Source organism: Protopterus annectens, chromosome 17.part0, assembly GCF_019279795.1.
Source record: "Protopterus annectens isolate FY-2018-M chromosome 17.part0, PAN1.0, whole genome shotgun sequence".
NCBI classification, from domain to species: Eukaryota; Metazoa; Chordata; order Ceratodontiformes; family Protopteridae; genus Protopterus; species Protopterus annectens.
Genome location: NC_056751.1, coordinates 825,656,609 through 825,678,229, shown reverse-complemented (window position 1 = coordinate 825,678,229; position 21,621 = coordinate 825,656,609). Strand labels below are relative to the sequence as shown.

General features: G+C 39.4%; 1 protein-coding gene across 1 annotated transcript in view; it reads left to right on the top strand.

Annotated features, from left to right (window-relative positions):
- Positions 1–21,621, top strand: part of ZNF143 (zinc finger protein 143) — a 752,158-nt gene that overhangs the window by 553,719 nt on the left and 176,818 nt on the right. Inside the window, exons 12-13 of the mRNA XM_044059280.1 lie at positions 4,357–4,536; positions 15,237–15,467. Of these exons, the coding sequence (XP_043915215.1) occupies positions 4,357–4,536; positions 15,237–15,467 (411 nt within the window). The remainder of the gene's footprint in view (positions 1–4,356; positions 4,537–15,236; positions 15,468–21,621) is intronic.

Genomic DNA, 21,621 nt, shown 5'->3' with positions numbered 1-21,621 from the left:
GGGGGCCGGGGGCTTTTTGGTTTTTAGGGGATCTTGAATGATTCCCAGTTTATACTGGGGTACTTAAAGTCACCTATGAGTATGGAGTTAGGTTGAGTGGGGAGTGTCTCCAGTACATTTAAGTATGTATTATTATTTTTCTGGGTCATAGAGGGAGAACTATAGTCTTGTTAGTGGGGTTTTTATTATGCTGGTAGTTGGTAACTGTCAAATAAACTAAGTGATTAAGAAAAATGGTGCAGTGCATTTAGTTGTAATCCCCTTTTCCAAACCATTAATGCAGTTTTATCTCCTTTTTGTAGTAAACTAAATCACAGATGCAACTCAATAATCAGGGAAAGAGCCAAAAGCTGTGTGGGGCTGACATATTTTTTTTTTTTTTTTTGTGATTGCCATTTTATTCTTACATATTCTGACTACAGCAGGCAGTAAAGCCATGTTTTAAACAGAAGTTGAAATTTATACTTTTATATTTTTTAGCATGCTGTTCTTTCATGCAGTTTGAAATATACATCTTTTTTTCTTCTCACGTTTGTTACTGATGATCACTACTGCAGTAGCCTTAGCTGTATAGGTTATATCCTGCACAGGATGCCACAGCCAGACAGGTTCCAAAATTTCAGGGCACCTTCCACATGCTCAAACTTTCAGTCATCTTGAACTGAGCTGACTAAAAGACAGGTTTGACTGCCAAACCCTTCAGAGCTTTCCTGGTGCTGAGTGTATTCTCCTCAGAAACTCTGGTGGATCAATATTGATTACTTTCTGGTTCAAGAAAGGTATTTTGAGCTTTTGAGATTTTGTTTTAATGGACTCACAAGACTGTATCATACTTTTAAATGAGAGCGCACTTTTTTCCTCTAAGTTTAAAAGTTGCTTAAAGTAATTGAAAATCATTTTTTGTGGAGAAATTGTATTTATTTACGTTTGGGGGCTGGAATGTGTTTTAAGGTGCTTTTCACTGTGATTTTTGTTTGAAAAAAATGACTTAATTTTTTACTGGCTTTTTTTGCTTGTTTTCTATGGGAAAAAAGCACCATTTTCTACTTGACCCTGAAACAAGCCACCTCTTCTGCTGTCAGTCATTCATTCAGCCACAGAAATAAAAAGTTAAGCAAACCATCTTTGCCACCACAGCAGGCTAACAATTTGCCTTGAGGGTGACTTTGCTGTGGCCATTGTTTGTTCCTCAGATCACTAATCATTTACCTCGGATCCCTCTGGTGTAGCACCTACAGCCACTATGGACCCAGGGGTTAGTCTTGTCTTCTGCAGCTGTTTGGGTCACCGCAGGCATAGGAGAGATACTCTTTTTGGTCCTGGGAAAGGAACTGGAAAGATTTCTCTAGTTTGTCAGAACATTGTGCCCATTCCTCGGGTAGTTGCGCTGCCATTAATACCATTGTTGGCCCCATTTTTCCTGTAAAAAAGAGAGAGAAAACTAAACATGTATCTACTACACCTGAGATTTTCTTAGACATGCATAGTTTACTGGATGTGGCTCAGGGTTTACTTCAGGCTGTTGATCCTTCTTGTAAGGTGGTTTCTAGTAAAAGAAAGAGGGATTCCTCTTTTCCTGAGGAGATTCAAGATTCTGAATCTGGACTGGAAAATGAAGGGACTGATGCAGTTTTTTTTTCATCAGATTTCTGATTCATCCTCAGAGGAGAGCTCAGTTTCTGATTCATCCCTTGGAGGATTCTCTTTCTCTGAGACAATATCCAGAATGTGCCAGTGTTTTCAGTGGGAGAACTCTGAGGTTTCTCAGTTCCTCAGAAAATAATATGAGCTGTTACAGAATCAGTTTCCAGAACCTTCGCCAATTCCTCCAGTACTGTCATCTTTGAAGGATGTGCGTCACTGCCTGCAATTTTCCTGACAGTCAGCCAGCTGCCTCTAGAAATGCAGGTAACATGAATACACTTCCTCATTCTTTTAAGTTTTTATACACTCTTCCCAAATCGGTCCCATCAGCTATAGCTTTTGTTAATCTTATTGTTGATAAACATTTAGTTAATTTTAATCCTAATCATTCTAAGAAGAATGGTAAGAATATTGATAAGTATGGGAAAACGTGTATGCTTCTGCAACTTTGATTTTCAGAATTTTGAATTGTCAGACTCTTATGGTAACATTTATTCTGACTAATTGTGAAAGTATGAAGAATGTTTTGTCTGCAGTTGTTTCTTGTAAGGAAAAATCCACTTTAAATAATTTATTTTCTTGAATTATACAAGTCACTACTCATTATTTACAGTTTATGTATGACTGAGTTGATACTTTGTGTATGACTATGGCCACGGGTACTGTTTTGAGGAGAATTACCTGGCTGTGTTCTCCAAATCTCCCCAGTGATGTACAAAATGAGATTTTAAATTATCCTTTGGACAAAGATGTAGTTTTTGGTTCCTCTGTTTTATAGGTGATCAGAAAGTGTGATGAAGGGTTAAGTTGATACAGGGAATTTTGTTCAGCCTTCCTTTTCCAACTTTTGTAAAGGATTCTGTAACCCCTCATCCAATTTTGGCAAAAAAAAAAAATTACTCAACAAAATGCAGGTAAATGGATGTTTAAGAAGAAATGGCAAGGGAGTTCCAAAAACATTTTAGGAACCAGCAAGTCAGAATTACTGTTCATAGGACCTTAACCCCACCACCCTGGCACCCCTTTTCCCCTTCCAGAAAGTCTGAATCTCTCTACCTTTCTGTTTTGCAACATATAGTTTCAGATAAATGGGTTCTGCAGATCATTTATCAGGGTTACTGATGACAGTGCAGGGGGTAATTCCTCATCCACCAAACCAGACTATTTTATTTCCACCTGCCCTTCATCACGACTGTGACTGTGAAGCCCATTCAGTGCAATAACTATTACTTTTTGTAATGGCTGCAGTCACTAGAAATCTGTCCCTGGAATCCTTGGTAAGGGCCACAGTACGTTTATAACTTTTGGCCATTGGTTAGAACAAGAATTTCTGCTCATACTTTGTTCTGATAGGATATTAATGTAAGGTTTTCAGCAACCGTCCAAGTTTGTTAAACTTATTTTAGCACTTCCCTTCTTTGTTGCTGACCTAGCCTATATATTTTTTTTTGTCCGTGCAGTTACTATGCCACTTCATTATTGTCTAGCATCTTCATAGATGCTAGGTATTTGTTGCCAAGTTATTTTGAATGCCTAACTGACAGTTTGGAGTCTACGATGATGAGTAGCCGACATTCAGACAGTTAAATTTAAAAACTAATAAAAAGGGAGTGAGACAGATCACATCTTATTTCAGGGTTTTTAAAGTTGGTTGTTTTCATAAAGAACAGCAGTTCTTTCTGTTTATTGCCTTTACATTCAACAGCTTTGTGTGTTCTTACAATGATTATGTATGTTTTTGCATCATATCTGCTAGACCTGTTAAGAAATTAGTTGCATTTGGTGGAGTTATCTATTCAAAGATTTCTGTAACTAAGCAAAAATGAAATGTGATATGGCAGGATGTTGTAAGAAAATAAATTTAATGCACAAAGAGCTGTATATCATCTGTTGTAGACAACATCATGTTAGCGTCTGCCTTGAAAAATGCAATACTATATGTAAAACATATATTTTACTTTTTTTTTTTTTTTTTACAGTATTCTGTGAAAGCTATCCTGCCAACAGGGTAGTTATCTGTATCATGTGTGATGCTACTATACTGCGGTTGGGAGCATTCGTCTTATTGGCTAGTTTTAGGGAAAGTGAGCCACAAATCCCAGCGGGCATAGTTTCACAGAGAGATAGAGAGAGACTTTCTATGTTGTCTCCTACTTGGCTTTTGAGGTGATAATGCTGTCAGATGTTGCCACATAATGGATGCATGAAGGCAGCAGAAGAGCTCGGTACATGTTCACTTCTGCTTTATTTATGGTAACATACAGGGCTTTCTGCTGTAAAGGGTTGTGGCTGTTTGTCCACAGTGTGCCATAAAACAAAAGCACTAGGATTGTCATCCCATCTTGACTTGCATGTTAGAAGGTAAGTCTGACAGCACAAGGATTCAAGAACTAAGTCTGAGAAAAGATTGAGGCTAAGGGAAGTAGTCTGCAGCAATAAAGGTGTGAGGTTGCTGCTGCTGTCACTAGCTAAAATAATGTTTATCAAAATCAAATGCTTTCTTACCTAATTTAAACAATTTTAATAGAGACAGGAACAGTCTGTATACAAAAATGTTTCCTCATTTTAATGAATTTTGTTTTACTTGCTGGAATGATGAGATTTGCTGTATTTGTTCTCTACTTATTTAATGATGAGCTTTGTCTGTTGCTAAAAAAAAAAATCTTTGAAGGATAATACATTGGACCAATATGCTTTATGTTGCTTTTTAAGGTGAAAGACCCTTTAAGTGTCCTTTTGAAGACTGTGGTAGATCTTTCACAACATCTAATATTAGAAAAGTTCATATAAGAACACACACCGGTGAAAGACCGTATTACTGCACAGAACCAGGTTGTGGACGAGCATTTGCCAGTGCGACAAATTATAAAAATCATGTGAGGATACACACAGGTATATACGTATAGCTTTTTGACATTTTATATGTGCTTTTTTAGTCTGTGTTATTTTATAACTGGTCTAGTGTGTATTATTTCATTTTTTTAATGTATCTATTAAATCACAAATTAAACCATGGCATACATTGTGACATTTTTCATCATTTTTATGTAGGATAGATATGTTTTCTTTTTAACAATTATCATTATTTTCAACATTACATAAATTGCTCAGTTTCTGCTTTCCCTTAAACCTTACTTCTGCCCCTGAACATTGTCTGCATATATTAACAAATTCAGTTTATTTCTGCATAATTTTTCTCCATCCTTTTCTAAACATCTTTACAATATTTAGCACTTTAGTTACAGTTAGTTTAGTATGTTGCTGGTATCCTGAAACATGAGAAAACAGCTGTCAGTATTTAATTTACTATGTATAATTTTCGAAAGGTAGGTTGGGGTGGAAATTTTTTTAATCTTGCTTCCAAAAACAGCCTCAATATTGTGAAGTTACTTGTTCAACACAGGAGTTTGAATTGAAAATTGGCCACTCTACTGACTCTGATTTTAATGAGACTTGCAAGTGCAGATCTGAGCATCTGTGAGGACATTGTCAAATAGTTTTTCAGTGAATCATTTTGATTTTTAATGGTCACAAGCTCCTAAACAGACCTGTTTTTTCTTATTTTAACTATGCAACTGGTTGCCAAATCATTGTTTTAATAAAGGTAGCCCTTTTCCACACACTCACCACCTAAGCCTCAGATGTCGAGTTTCATAATATTCTAACCTGAGCTGCTTCCATTCATCTTTGAATAACAACATGTAGTGGCAAAGCTTACCTCAGTGGATCACATGATTCATCAACTGCTTGCAACAAAATACTTGGAGAAATGGAGCAAGACAAAATATTGTGCAGACAGAGAGGAGAATCGGGCACAGACAGAAAACAGAAAGTGACATATACTCATAGGTTCATAGGTGTTTACTAGGCTAATGACCACAAGGGCCTTTTTAAGCATAGCTATGCATCTCTCTAACCATATATTCTTTATATGTTGCTGTTTGTAAGTTGGAATAAAGGAATGGAAAGTGTTTTGTGGTGAGGAAAAAAGTGTAATTTCCATTAATTTCCTGATAATGAAATAGGCTTATGGTTTGTGAATGTTTAAGCTGTGGCACATCTGCATATTTGTATTGAGGTCCATTGTGTAAGTTCAGGGTTGTGCTGCAGTATGATGTCACTCATTTATATGTCCTCTTCCATAAGTCTCCATATTTATTCTATTGATTCACCAACTGAACAATTGATGATTTATTGAATGTGGGTAGATATCAGCTGGGTTATTTTAGTCTTTATACCAGCCGAATATTTTTAGTCTTGACTCAAGTAATTGTACATGCCTTAAAGAATTATAATAAATACATGAAATAGTTCAACACCACCACAGATTTAAAAGTTCAACAACATTACCTCTTTAAAAGTTGGCTTATTACACTTGGAATGTTCATCAGTGACTTGAGATATCATTTCTAACTTAAAGCAGACGATGCTTCATCCAGGCAAACATTACTTTTCTTTACTGTGGCAGCATGACTGTAGAGTATGGAGTATAAGGGCACCTTAATGCCAAAATGTGAAAGTATAATGTTGTTTATGACTTGCACAAGATCGTAGACTGCCATTTACAATGTACAGTAGATAGTATGCATTTTAAAAGTAATTATTGCATGCCAGGGCATATACGTTGTAAAAATATAATCTATTTATTTTGTGCAATGAGGTGTGCTAGAATAGAAAAAAAACTCTGAGATGTATGTTATTGTTTATTATTTTTATGTATTTTATTAAATGGCTTTTTTTTCTTCAGAATACTTAAAAATGTTTTTTTTGGTCTCATTTCATGAGTTTTTTTTCCAAGTATTGAAAAGGTACATTGTTCATAAACATATTCTATCTAGGGATGAAGGGGAAGCAAATGTACAATTCCTAATGTCTTAGCTTTGCCTGTGGGCTTTCATGCCTGTGGAATGAATAATTATTTTTTTCAGGAAGATAATTTTGAAACTGGGAAGGCAAATGAAGAAAAATAAAATTGCAACAGTTTCTGGTTAAAGGGAGACAATTCCCCCTTGAAAATTTGCCTTCTGTCTGAACAATCCGTTGTCAAGATTCTGCTGCAGTGCTGCATGCAAGAAGGCCTGGAATACAGATGCCTTTTCTTTTCCTTGGACAGGATTGTTCTTGTATGCTTTTCCACCTTTTCTACTAATATCCAGAGCATGTTTGAAGATTCAGATCCCCCAAGATCATTGTGGCAACTCCCTTCTGACCTAGGCAGCTGTGGTTCTCCCTTGTTTTGTTAAAGGCCAGGGGCAATTGCTGCAAGCATCCGCACAGACTGGATCTATTCACACAAGAACAGGGGTGTTTGATACATCCCGACATCAGTCATTTTCAGCTGACTACTTGGATGAAAGAGCCTTAATTCCCTTCAGGCACCAGTTTAGTGAGGACGTGCAGCAGGTACTAATGGGGGCAAAAAAGCCTGCTACTAGAAAATCATATATTAATAAATGGAAAAGGTTTTCTAGTTGATGCCAACATCATATTCAGCACCCGTTCAGGGCTAGTTGTTCTCTGGTTTTATAATATTTGTGTGAGTTACTGTTCTATGGCCTTTCTTACTCCTCCATTAAGGTTAATTTCCTGGCCATTTCAGCATGTCTCCCCATGGATCTTCAGTTTTAATGTGCTCTTATGTCAAAATGTTTTTGAAAAGAGCTTTGCATAAGAAACCGCCAAGAAAACTGGTGGGCCCTCCTTGGGATCTTACTTTTGTATTAGAGAAGCTAACACTTGCTCCATTGTGTTAGAGAAGCTAACACTTGCTCCATTGTGTTAGAGAAGCTAACACTTGCTCCATTGTGTTAGAGAAGCTAACACTTGCTCCATTTGAACCAGCTAACCTGGAAAACAATTTTACTGATTGCTGTGACTTCTGCAAGAAGAGTATCTGAGTTGCAAGCTCTTATGGTGAGTTAACCCTATTTCATTTTCCGCAGAGACAGGGTTTCTTTGAGAACTAATCCTCCTTTAATGCCTAAAGTGGTATCAGAGTTTACATTAAGCTAAACTATCCCTCTCCCGATTCTTTCCTGAACCTAAAAATGAGGGGGGATATTCCATACCTTGGATGTTGATAGACAGCTCAGGTGCTATCTTAAAACTAAATCGCTGAGATATTCAGATCAATTGTTTATTTCTTGTGAAGGTAAAAAAAAGGGCAACCTGTATCAAAACGTACTATTTCCAAATGGTTGTCTAAAGCTACTACCTTTTTTTTTATATTCAACACAGTAAAATGTTTCCAGGCAAGGCTCAGTACACCAGGTCGTTGGCTTCATGTATAACTTTTTGGAAAGTTTTGGTTTCTAGAAATATTCTAGAAGCTGCAACTTGGTCTTCTGTACGTACTTTTACAAAGCACTACAAGCTTGATTCCTTATCTAGGTCTAGATCAGGCTTTGCTAGGACCACTCCATGAGCTCCTGAATGCTTCACTTTCCACCTCCCAAACACAGTAAGCTAGGCTAATCAACCCATGTAGCTAAGGCTACTGCAGCAATGATCAGTATGATGAACATAGTACTGTTGTGTAAGTAAACTTACCGTAAAAGTTGATGTTCAAATGATCACTACTGCAGTAGCCCCCCCCCCCTTTTAGTGTGTTGTTTATACCTGGGTGTGGACGTATATTTTTGTGCTGTGCGTAGTGTTGTTCTTTCAGGGCTCAGCCACCTTCTCTCTGTTGTCACAAAAGCCCTGAAGGGCTTGTTGACTTTTTTTTTTAGTCAGCCCAGCTGGAGCTGACTGATAGTTTAGGCTTGTGGAAGGTGCCCTTAAGCTTTGGAAGTTGGCTGGCTGTTATATCCTATGAAGGTATTCGAAATAAGGGGGGAGTTACCTCCACAAAGAGACCAATCACCAGTGGAGTTCTCCAGCATTCTGTTCTGGAACCTGTCCTTTTTGGCACCTACTTTTCTGAAGCAAAAGCCAAAATCAAAGGGCTCTGGCTGATTAGGTTTGCAGATGTCTGCAAACTAGGCACAGTCATTGAATTCCCAAATGACTTAGCCCTCCTGCAGGAAGGGTTTTCCCAAGTAAATAATTGGTGCCAAAATCATAGACTAACTACCGCATTGACAATACACCCCTAAGAGTTGATTCAGTTGTTTTGGATCTGAAAGCTTATGTGGATATTGACCTAATTTTTGACCAACATGTTTTCATTTTTGAAAGAGTCCTTTTTATTGCACAGCTTACAAATAAAGGGATTGTATCTAGATCTAGGGATTTCATTGTTCCCCTTTACTCAGCCCTCTTTAGGCCAGTAACTGAATATAATGCCCCCTTTGGCATATATCTGTCCAGACACATGCAAAAACTGGAACACCCACAGTGATATGTTACTAAAAGGATACAAGGTGTAAACAACATCTCGTCCATGGACTGACTCAAAGCCCTGTCTCTGTACTTTGTATCCAGTAGACTGCTAGGAGGTGACCTGTGTTTGGTACACAAGACAACCACTGACCCATTTCCGATGAATTTACTGCACATCAAGTAGTCAAATGGCATCAGAAATAGTCAGTCTAGGGATCCACACCTCTTCTGCAACATCTACAGAATAGTTTGGAGGGGCAGGTGTATCCCGCAGGGGATACCACTGCTCTGGAACAGACTTCCCTTCCACATAAAAGAAAGTTCATCCCTATCCATATTTAAGCGCAACTTGGATCTATGGATGGGAAACAAAGCATTTACCCCTGGACTGCTCCTGTACTACTAATGGATAGAGGCAGTTCCTAAGTGGGTCCCTTCAAATTATCTGTGGTTTGATCCCAATTATTTTTATTAGGAGTTGTATCTTTCGGCTTTTCCCGGTTAGGGGTCGCCACAGCGGAACTTCGGTCCGCTAATGATTGGCAGTAGATTTTTACATGCTAAGTTGCCAGCCCTGATGCACAACCTTCAATGAAGGTACGCCCATTCAAGCATGTCTCCAGACAGAAGACGCTCTAGCTGAGAATCAAACGGGACAACGTCTTACTGTGAGGCGACAGTGCTACTGCAGCACCACCACCGCAGTTATTAGGAGTAATATATAATTATCAACTGTGGGATGGGTAAGGCCAATCTCTAACCAAACTGGATAGGTTAATTTGAGCACAAAAGGGGAAATTGGCTAGGCTTAAAATGGACCACAAGGGCAACTAGCCTAGTACTTACCTATGAACCTGTGAAATGTTCTTTCTCTTTGGATACCACCAAAAGAAGCATGATGTAAGACTGGGAGAACAGCTCTGGATTTTGCTTCACTTTTGTTTGGTGAACTTTGACTTTGTGGAGGTATATTACCGTCTTATATAGCAAACATCCCCTCATTCCCAAGAGATTGGGTATTGTAGTTCAGGCTTCTAAGACACCATTTCCTGAGGCTTAACAATTCATTTATCAAAATTTGTAATTGCTTGCATTCATGTGACTTATTGCTGCAGTATCAATTTAAAAGTAATAAATATTTAAATTTTGGTAAATATTCTCAAAGCTGTAGATTGTTTTCCACTTACTTGTGTGATTCCCTATAGTGTCTGTGAGGTAGCTGTGTCTAACCCCTATTTACACAGTAGTGTTTTGACAAATTTAATGCTAATGGCAGTCTCTCAGATACTTTGCACATCTTTTATTTAAAAAGAAGTGGAGTGAAGTGCTTTAATAGGGCAGATTCATCTTTTTGAAATTATGTAGATGTACAAAAAATAAACAGAATACCCAAATGTCGACATCACTAACATCGACAAAGATCGAAAACAAAATTAACACATCGGTATGCATGCTGTGAGAGGTAACCTTGGAACATGCAAGTTAAAAACAGTGTTTTTTTGCGGGGAGGCAAGCCTCCCTTTACCTCCCCAACCCCTAATACTTGATATTTCAGCTACAAGATTACACGATATTGGAGAGAGGGAAAATATTCCTGATATTGTACCAGTCATTCCTTAGTGCAGATCATCTGTTTTGCCAACCAAATAGTATCAATAAAGTAAATGTCAACTTTAAGCATATTTGACTTAAATTATAATATGGGTTTATGATAACTTGTCAAACTACATGGTTTCTTTACTTCTGGTGATGACCAAAGACCATGGTTTCCCTCTTGATGGTTGTTCAGATTCTAAATTCTACTCAAAGACCTAATATAAGAAGGATGTATAGAAGCAAGTGGCTTAGATATGCCATGAGGGCTTTTGACCAAGGCTTGGATCCCTTTTTTAACTGCTGCTTTGAGTATTTGGCAAGTATTTTTGACTATCTCTCTTAGTTTTTCTTCTATAGAGTTACATCTAGCAAGCATTTATAACTTGCACTGAGGCTTCTGGACCAAGTTCATGGCTTCCTTAAAGATGTGTAAGGTATCTTTGCATGAGACTTTTCGAACAAGTCAACAGGTTGCTGATCCAGTTACTCCTTGGAGCTTGAATTTGATGCTGGAGAAGCTTGCAATATCCTCTTTCAAGCCAGCATCCCCTGCACAGTTCGTTTTCTTTCTCATAAAAAACAATTTTTGTAGGGGTCATTATTTCTCAAGGAGAATTTCAGAGCTGCAGACCCTCTGCGTTGATCAGCCTTACTTATTTTTCATATGCCTAAAGTGGTGGTAGAAATAAATCTTATCTAGGCCATAAATCTGCCTGTGTTATACACAAGTTATGCTAATAAAGGAGAATACATGCTGTGTTTCTTGGGTTTTCAGAGGCAGCTAATTTTTTTTTAATGCATAACTAAGGAGTCCGGTAAAAATCTGCAACTTTTCATTTCCTTAGCTGATGAAATGGGTAGAAAAGTGTCAGAAGTTAAGATTGCCTGAAGTTTTGTCATGAAAAATATGGGACAGATTTATGTAATTTAACCAGAGCAGTAGACACATCTAAAACCTTTTTTGTAAAATTTCCAGTGAATGAGAGATGTGCATCTGTGACATGGTCATCCTTGAATTCATTCACCAGACACTATAAGATGAATGTTGATTTGAGGTAGTTCATAGGTTCATAGGTTCATAGGTTTATACTAGGCTATCTGCCCTAAGGCATTTATAAGCCTAGCCCAAATTTTTGTGGCTTACGCCACCCCTTATATGAAAAAATACTGTGCCCATTAGTTTGTTGTGCCTCTGTCCAGCAGTGACACAGATATGATTCCCGGGGTAAACCTACGATCTCATATCCACAGGTCTAGATTTCTCTTGAACAGAGTCAGCGAGGTGCTCTGCCTCACATGGACCGGGATTTTATTCCACAGCATAGGGAGTCTCTGAGTGATAAATCTATCCCTCCAGCACGTCCTATTTATAGCCGTGCTAAGGTTTAAGTCGCTTGCTCTAGTGGTTTTGGTGGATTTGGATTTTTTGAGGTGGAGCATGTCCATTAATTCGGGTTGGACATGGCCTTGTATGTCAGGCACATGTCACCTCTGAGCAGGCGGTATGCGACTGAATAGAGCTGGAGTTTCTTCAATCTGGCAGCATATGACAGATTTTGGAGTCCCTTTATCCTTTTGGTGAGGAACTTTTGGGGTCTCTCCAATTGCTGCAGATGTCGGGTGAGATACATCCCGAATGGGGCATTGTACTCGATCATTGGTCTGATAAGTGAAGGGTACAGTGGAACAATGACCTCAGTAGATCTGGATGTGAATAGGTCCATGATCAGGTGGGCAATGTAGAAGGTCTTTCTAAACACTTTAGCAATGTGAGTGTCAAAGAAAGGCCACTGTCAACCTGGGTCCCCAGGTCCTGATAACCTCTTCTGTGCTTAGTGGATTGCCACCTATATGGTAGCTTGGGGTTACCTTGTTTGTTTTCGAAGGGTATGACTATACATTTTTGGCGTTTAACTTCAGGCCATGGCTCTGGCACCAGCTATCTGTTTCCGTGAGTCCCTTCTGAAGGATATCCGTGTCCGATGCACTTTCCACTATGGCGCCCAGTTTGCAGTCGTCTGCAAACTTTGTCAATAAAGTCCTCCCATGTTGGCCTGTACTTCTGAGAAGTAGATGCCAAACAATAGAGCCAAGGACCGAGCCCTGTGGGACACCACTTGTGACCGGCTTGGAGTCTGACACAGCGCCAGCAACTCTAACCCTATGGGTTCTGTCCTTAAGCCAGTTTGCAACCCATCTTGTGACATATGGGTTTACATTTAAGCTGGTAAGTTTTTCTACAATACCGAGTGGGGTATTGTGTGAAAGCTTTGCAAGGTCAAGGTAGGCTGTATGGACTGCCTTTTCCTCATCAATGGCCTTGGTGACTGTTTGAAGAAGTCGACCAAGTTCAAAGGCATGATCTTCCCTTGACAAAGCCAAACTGGGTGGTCCAATGTCTGCAAGTCCCTATATCTTTGTTTATGAGCTCCATTATGATCCTCTCCATAGCTTTGCAGACTAGACTTGTTACGCTTATGGCGCGCTAATTACCAGGGTCCGTAGCGGCACCGCGTTTGTGGAGTGGGACCACAGTTGCCGTGCCACTCCCTGGGCACGTATACTGTGCTAAGGCTAAGATTAAAGAGCTGTCTTGTGTGCGGGTTTAATTCCTCATTTAGCTCGTGTAGCACACAGCCGGGGACACCATCCGGTCCCATTGATGCTGTGTTTTTAGCTTTAGAGAGAGCAGCTTTCACCTGCGCATTTGAGATGTCCGGGAGGCTACACTCGGCTGGGATAGTTATCTCTCTCCTTTAGGGGAGAGGGGTGAAGTTTGCACTGAACCTGTCTGCCAGTATGTTGGCAATGTCTGTGGGTTCAGTGATTTTGTATCATTTTGGACTAATTCTGAGCATATCTGGGAGTTTCCACCCAGGTTCCTAACATAGCTGAAAAAGGCCTTATGATTGTCCTTTGAATCCATGGCAATTTTCTCTCAAAATTGGCCTTAGTTGATTTTATGAGTGCTCGTTTTTTTACTAATAATGATCAGGGTGACTTCCCTTTTATGGATTTTGTTCTATCATGTAATAGCTTTCTCCTCTTATTGTAAAGTTTGTTAATGGCTGGGGTCCACCAGACTAGGCGTTTGCCCTTTGTGGAAAGAGTCTTGGTTTTATTTGGGATTGCCTGATCCATGCAGTCCTGGAGGTGTTCATAGAAGGCATTTGTAAGGGCTTCCGCAGCTTGGGTTGTGGTTTCCTCTGACTCAGGGGCCTTGAAGGATACCACACCAGTCTTGAGTAGTGTGAAGTTTGCTTTAGAAGTTCTTCACTATGGTCTTTTTGTTTGGGGTGGGGGCGGGATGTGGATTTCCAGTGAGATTAGTTTATGATCAGATCTCACCAATGAGGGATATACTTCGGTGTGGAGCATTTTGTCCCCATGTTTGTGACAGTGAGATCTAGTATTTTCTCCTCTCGTGGGAACAGTGACTAGCTGTTCCATGGCATTTAATTTATGAACTCCAGGAACCGTTGGGCTAGAAAGTTAGGGCTTGAGTAATGTTCCCAGTCTATATTCGGTAGTTGAAGTCACCCAATATGATGGTGTTTGGAGATACATTTATACCCTCAGTGTCTTCAGGAAGGCTGTGTGGGGTTCCTGAGTTTGAGAGGGTGGCCTGTAGCATGCTACAATTTGTAGAGCAGTTTTGCCTATGGTTAGTTGCACCTGGATGGTTTCCAAGCTTAGTGCGTTGCCACCAACCTGGAGGTGTGGGTATCCTTTATGAATATGGATACACCCCTCCTTTTGTGGTGTGGTCCGGTTTTGGGGCCAGAACGCATGATATGAGGTAAAACCTAATAGTGCCGGGGTGCTCTCAGGAGCCTTGAACCAGGTTTCAGTTACAGCACAGACATCGATGTTCTCCATACTGAGAAGGGCCTCGAGTGCGTGCATTTTGAGATTTAGACTTCTGGCATTGAGCAGCATTACCCTCAGTTTCTTCCCATTTTTGTTTTCTAGGTTGGTAGGTTTAGAATTTGAGCCTTGCCTAAAAAAGGCACTATGGGGGTGGCAAGAGCCTTAGCGGTCTTCTTTTCTTTCCATCATTGTCAAAGGATTCTTGGTGGAAGCCATCAGGAAGTTAAGCAGGGGGTTCTGTCCTTCCTGTTGAAGAGGATGGATGAGATAATCTTGGATAAGAAAGTTATGTATGTACTGTAATGAAAGATCTTTGTCCATCCTTTTCAGGATACCCACCAACCTTCTTCCCCTTCCTTAGCCAGTAAGAAGGAGGCCATAGGGGATATGTCTTTTTGGATGCTGTAGCCCTTTTTGTTGTTGAAATGTTCACTCAGGAGGTTTCAAGGTGCTTTTAGAAATCTGGAGAGGAAAGAAGAATGCTGAGCATTATGGTACAATGGGAAGAGCTAATGCCTGGTGAAGTCTGTGAGTTGGTGATAAGGAGGCTGAGGGCTGATACTTTAGTCCTATCAGTTGAAGAGGCTAGACAAAGATCATCTAAACCTGTAATTATGGTACTTAACTTACCTTTGTTTATTATTTAATCCAGGAATTTTATTTTGTGTTAAGTAATTATTTCAAATGTATTTGAAACTTCACCAGGAAACATGATCCTGGTGTGGTAAGTTAAATAATATAACTGTATATGTTAACATCATTTAAGCAGACTGAAAAATAATAAATATTTTCTTCTGATGCAGGGGAGAAGCCATATGTATGTACAGTTCCAGGCTGTGATAAACGTTTCACAGAGTATTCCAGTCTATATAAACACCATGTTGTACACACACATTCAAAACCATATAACTGCAATCACTGTGGGAAAACATACAAACAGATTTCTACACTGGCTATGCATAAACGATCGGCACATAATGACACCGAACCAATTGAAGAAGAACAAGAAGCCTTCTTCGATGAAAGTCAGACAGGTTGGTACCTAATTGTATTGTAGAGTTGCCTTTGGAAATGACAAATGAAAATAGTGTTAAGAATTTTACATTTGTCTTTAAAGAGCTGCTGAGTCTTGTACTTAAACTTTAAAATGTAGTATTGGAGCACCAGGTAGCTTTCATTTCCCATCTGCCTTGCTTTCCATAGCTTTATTGTTACATAACTGCAAGAAAACAAGGCAGTTTAGTCATTTTGGCAGTACAGCGGTGGCGTTGTTGCCTCAGAGCAAGAGGTTCTCCTGGTCAATTCTCGGCTGGAGTGCCTTCTGTGTGGAGTCTGCATATCCTCCCTGCGGTCGAGTGGCCTCTGAAAGACATGTGCGAATGGGCTTGCCTTTGCTGAAGGTTGGACGTCAGGCTGGCAACTCGACACCATAAAAAAAATCTACTGCCAATCATTTAGTGGACCGGAGTTCTGCTGTGGCGACCCCTAACCGGGAAAAGCCGAAAAGGCAAAGTACTGTGATTATCAAGGCAAACGGAAACATGTCCATTATAAAATAAACGGCAAAGGTAGATTAACGAAGAGGGATAATATTGTGTTTAGCAATTTCTGCAGCAGTAGAGGAGAATGAAAAACTGCAGGGTGCATTGAACTCTTGTTGGATTGTGTCTGAAACTGCTGTTATTCAGTGTTTCCCAATGATAGTTGATCAGAGTTGTGCTGCATATTCTGATACTCCTTCAGCATGTAGCTAAGCTGTTTGATTGCAGTGGTTTCACAGGCATCTCCCTGTCATAGTCTGGCATGCTGCATTATTCTTTGTTTCCATTGGGATGGCTGTATGGCTTCTGCTTACAGTGGGGAATGCAGTAAAGAATATATCTTGACTGACTTGTGAGTACATCGAAAGTAAACAGCATGCATTCTTCTCCAGACAAAGCATTTTTTAACTGTAAAATTGGCATGACCAAAACTCCATGTGCTAAAGCAGCATTATATAATAGTCAGATTCAGCATTAAGTTGCACTGCAGTCTTTCAGCAGAATATCGGCCTTAGGTGCATTTTGTACTTGAGCTTTCTGTGGTAATTCCTTAACAAATTTATTAAGAATTTTCAAAGGGGGACTGACATATGACTTTATTATACATAGTTACCAAGTATAAGGTTTAATGAACCTGTCACTGGCACAAATGGTCATGTTGAATTATATTAATTTCCCATTAGGGGTAGGTTTTTTGACCTCTGCTTGGGGTAGAGAATGCATCACACATCCACAATATAACTTTATGGTGGTGTTAGTCATTGCATCCTATGTTAAAAAATCATCATATATGTTTTTCCAGAAAACACACCATTTTTTTCACTTCAGCCATGCCATGGCCATAACTTCCTGTACTGAGGAGGATAACATGCTTCTGTTGTAGTTAGCAGAGCTGCTTTGAATCCCTCAGGCTACAATAGCAGGTTTGGGTGCATTTAAACCCAAGTATTCTTTTATATTTCCTGAAAGTTATATTAATAACCTAACCTTCAGAAGATGATTGAAATTTGAATGTTTTATACACAGGTATCAAATATATAAACATTTACAGGCATTTTGACTTGGCAGACTGGCATGTTGCTTTTTACTTTTTCCATTATGGTTGGTATATGACTTTTTCTCAGTGTAGGTAATGCAGAAATGGTCAGAATTTTTTACTGAATTGTCAAGATATCAGAAGTAAGGATAAGAAAGTAATTTTGGTCACTGCAGACACGGAATCTACAGAAATTATTGTTTCAAGGACTGCAGTGAGTTGCAGTAAGATGCAACACCGAACTCTATTTTTGTTTTGTTTTTATTATATGTATTTGCTTTCTTATGGGGGTTGTAGGCTAATCCAGGGGGACACATTTTATCCATACCCAGGAGCAAAGAAAAGGCTCAGGTAGTCTTATAAATTTTTTAAAAACCTTTATTAAATTACCACTTAAGACATTGGCAGGCATACATCAATAGAAAAGAAAAATCATATTCACGTTTTTTTGTTTATTATATATAACATTGCATATATATATTTCTTTATAACAGCTGTTATTCACTTCTACATTATATAACTTACTCAATTTCTGCTTTCCCTTAAATCTCTCTCCTCAATCTAAAAATTAATCTGCATGTATTGTTCCCACAAATTCCATTCATTTCTATGCAATTTGTTCCTTTTTCTAAAGATCCCACTTCCAGTTCTTTTCTCTTTAGGAGTATTCAGTACTTCAGTTATCATTAGTTTAGATTTTGATTACCATTTTCTAGTAATTTTTGGAAGCCAATAGCATTGAACTCAAGAAGACCTGACTAATGTTTATGCATATCGGATCCTGTGTCCCAGCTTAAAAGAATAATTTCAATAGTTGCAGCCATTAGTTACCCCAATATTTCTGGCAGAATACTTTGTAGGGAAGTTTTAAAATCTGCTAACTCATACTCCACAAAAACTTGTTCCCAGTTAATGCTGTCTTTCCCATCACACTTCCAGCATTTGCTGTCTACATGAGGGAAAAACATCTGTTTGTGGTATAAAAATACTTATGCAAGCATGTCCAAGCAAAAATCCTAAGCCTTCTGGACTTTGCTGCATACTTGGAAGCCATATATGTCCTTCCACTCTTCCTTTGAAATTGTTTTTCCAGTCTCTCTTACGAATCTTTTCTAACCTTTGATTGATTCTTAAAGTTATCATATAATTTATATTCCCTATTAATTATTCCTTTGTTAATGGCAGCTTCTGTTTTAGACTTGACCAAAAACTACTGCCAAGAGCTGGTCTTTCACTTAGGAATTCCATATCCCTTTCTCCTTCCCCATACTCTGATATCAATCCCTGGTAGGAAAGGCAATATCTAACCTACAGTCCAAACAGCTGTTTAGTCTCATCCTGTCCTTTCACCTTTCCATTTCTAATTATTTGCTTCTAATACCTTGGTTCCTTTGACATTTCTTTTCAAGGAAATTCCAGCCAGCCCCATCTTGTCTATTTTCTGTACCCCATTTTTTTCCAAGGAGATTTGCACTTATCCCTGTTGACAAAATCTCCTTTCTCCTTTCCCATGTTGACTTGGTTCTTAGAATACTTTCTACATATTTATGAGTATAAACTGCATGGCTGTTGTTGTTATTCTCCTTAAAGATCTGCATCCAAAATCCTATTTCCTCTTTATTTCTTGAGTTCTCCCTCTGCGTCATCATTATGCCTTTAAACTTTGATTTAAAACCTTCTGCTTGTGTTATGTATATGAGTCTTAACTGCATAGCTCTAAAGTATCCATACAAAACAGGTAATCCTAAACTACCTTGTTCTATGAGGAAGATCAGCTTATCCCACTTAACTCTTGCCCTCTTCCCCTCACAAATAAATTCCTTCAGCTCTTTATTAGTTATTTTCATCCATGGAAGAGCTGAAATTACTGGCTGGGTTGTTCAGTACTAGGACACTTTTCACATGGGTTCTAGTGGAAGAGGCAGCAGGTTTGGAGATTAGTCTGGAATCTAACTGGGGAGCAGTGTTAAGTTTGTGGATTTTGAAGATAAGTGTAGGAGGTCAGGTCTTTACTTTATAGGGAGTTAGTTGCTACGAGATGGAGATGTGTTGTGGTGTTCAGATTTTGTTGCCGTAAAGATAAACCAGCAAATTATGTCAAAGAGAAATTGAAGCACATGGAAATTTTTATTTGGGGAGTTGGTAAGGGTGGAATGCAGCAGTTCAGCTGTGACTGAAGAATACCTTTGTGGATGATTGACCAAATGTAGGAGTGAAGAATCAAGAGAGCTCTCTGTACTTGAAGGGAGTGTGGTTGATTTTGTTTTTTAGGTGATTGATACAAGTGGTCATAAGAGGGGGTGGGGTGTAGGTGAAGGCCTAGGTATGTTGAGGTATGAACAAGCTCAAAGTGTATTGTTTAAAGGACAGTGTTGTGTTAGGTGGGTAGAGTCTTAAGACTAGTAGTCCCAGAGGGCACACTTTTGATTTTTTTTCCTGTTGAGAACAAGCTGTTTGTCTTGTAACAAGGAGTAAAGTCTGAAGTGTTACTGGAAGTCAGATTTGATATGATGAAGGAAAGAGACATAGTGGGTGAGGTCCATGTGTTCATATGCAAAATGTTATTCAAGTGATGCCCTGAGTGTAGCAAGTTTATACATAGAGGTAAAGGAGTCTCACTACTGAACCTTGCTAAATGTCTGAGGAAACTGGTTTGGGTGGAGATATTTGAATTTTTTGTTTGTCAGTTTTGCCCCACATGCTGACCACCCATTAAGCTTCTTTTCAATTAGGCACTACCTATTAATTTCCGTAATACACTGGGACTTTATGCCAGTGCTGGGTGAGAGTTGTCCTGAGGGGGGTATCATTCAGGCAGCTGGGAGTGTGTTGTGTCTTCTTGAACATCATGGTAATTGAAGGTGTTTCTAATGGCCTAACTCCACCTGCTGTGAGTAGAAGTGGGTGATCCACGTTACTATAAAAGCCTACAACACCTTCTCCACATAAATTCATGAGCCAACATACCATCTTGAGGGCAGCCACTCATCTGAGGCTTGTTGAGTCTAAAAGCCCATCCAGGCCATTTATCTCCATCCTGTCTCCTTCAAGGGGAATTTAAACAGTACAAAGCCAGCTGCCCCCACCCAGGATGGGCACACTGATCTTCTCTGCTGTCTATCTGTCATTTGTCTGAGCCAGTAATCGATCCCTGGTTGGTTGGGTCATAATCAGAGCTTTATACCTCACAAAGAGGATTACCGGCCTCAAACAGATGTCATAGACAGACCGTCTCAAAAAACTGCAGCTTTATTCCGTTGCATATCGCCTATCAGAGGCGATCTCTGCCTAACACACAAAGCTATGTCAAACCCAGAGCTTTTAGACATGCTCCACTTAAAGAAATCCTAATTCCTACAGGCTACACAGTCTGGGGACCTAAACCTTGTCACCACAATAAACAGAATATGCTGGAGGGATAGATTCCTGTCCCAGAGACTTCCCATATTCTGGAACAAACTACCTGTCTATATCAAACAAAGCTCCTCATTAGCGCTCTTCAAGAAAAATCTTGATGATTGGATGGGAGATAAGAAATTCACCCCGGGGATCACTTCTGTGGCTCTGCTCGACAGTGGCACAGGAAAATAATTTTCTTGGGTGGCGAAAGCCAGGGTACCTTTGGCTAGGCTTATATAGGCCCTAGGTCCAATAGCCTAGTACCTACCTATGAGCCTATGCTGCAAAGGCAAGCTAGGATGTGATTGAGCTTCATCCAAATGATCTCTTTGATAGATAACTAGCAAACCAAGAAGATACTTCATGGAAGACTTTGGTAGAGCACAAGAAGTTGCACAGAAGGTAGTGGTTTGCTTTGTCTTTTCACAAGAAACATAAGGAGAGTACCAGAAATTAAGCCTTTGTCTGTGGCTCTAAAAATAAGTCAGTTAGGGAGGAGAATTTGGTCTGGGCATTTCTGAAAGTGAAGCCTTGTTGGTATAGGAGACATTGTGTTAAACGTTTAAGGGTTTGAAGGCTTGGAGATAAATAGCTTTTTCATGCAGCTTAGCCATGGTTTGTAGAAAGGAAACTAATCATAAATTTGCAGATTGGAAAGTGTAAGTGGGTAAGTTAGTTTTAGGGATGGTGAAAACACACTGTTCTTTCCATAGAGTAGGGAAGGAACCCTGGCAAAGAGATGGCGGAATGGTTGGGAGAAGCAGTCCTTGCAAATATTAAGAAATCAGGGGTAGGTGCAATCAGTACCATTCTGGCAATAAATCATACCACAAATCAGTCATCTTCACTGCCAGGTTTAGTGGTACCACCCCTTCTCCAAATACGGTTGTCTTTAGAGACTTCTCCAGAGCCAATCTATGCCAGCTTGTAGAAGACCAAGGCAAAATTCCCAACAGTCACCCACAGATAGACCTAACTAAAAGAGCTGTGGCATACACTTCTGACTTATACCAGCAAGTGAACAGTTGCATATAAAAGTCATTATCCTTCCTGCCTAAGTATAATATTAATTCAGGAGTAAACACCTCCTGTAAAACTCCCATATTCATAAACTGTATAACAAAAAAAGGGGAAAAAAGTTGTAAGAAATCTCTATTCCCCTACTTTAAGACTTCATGGAAACATGTAACCAAGGAACTTAATAGCACTGTT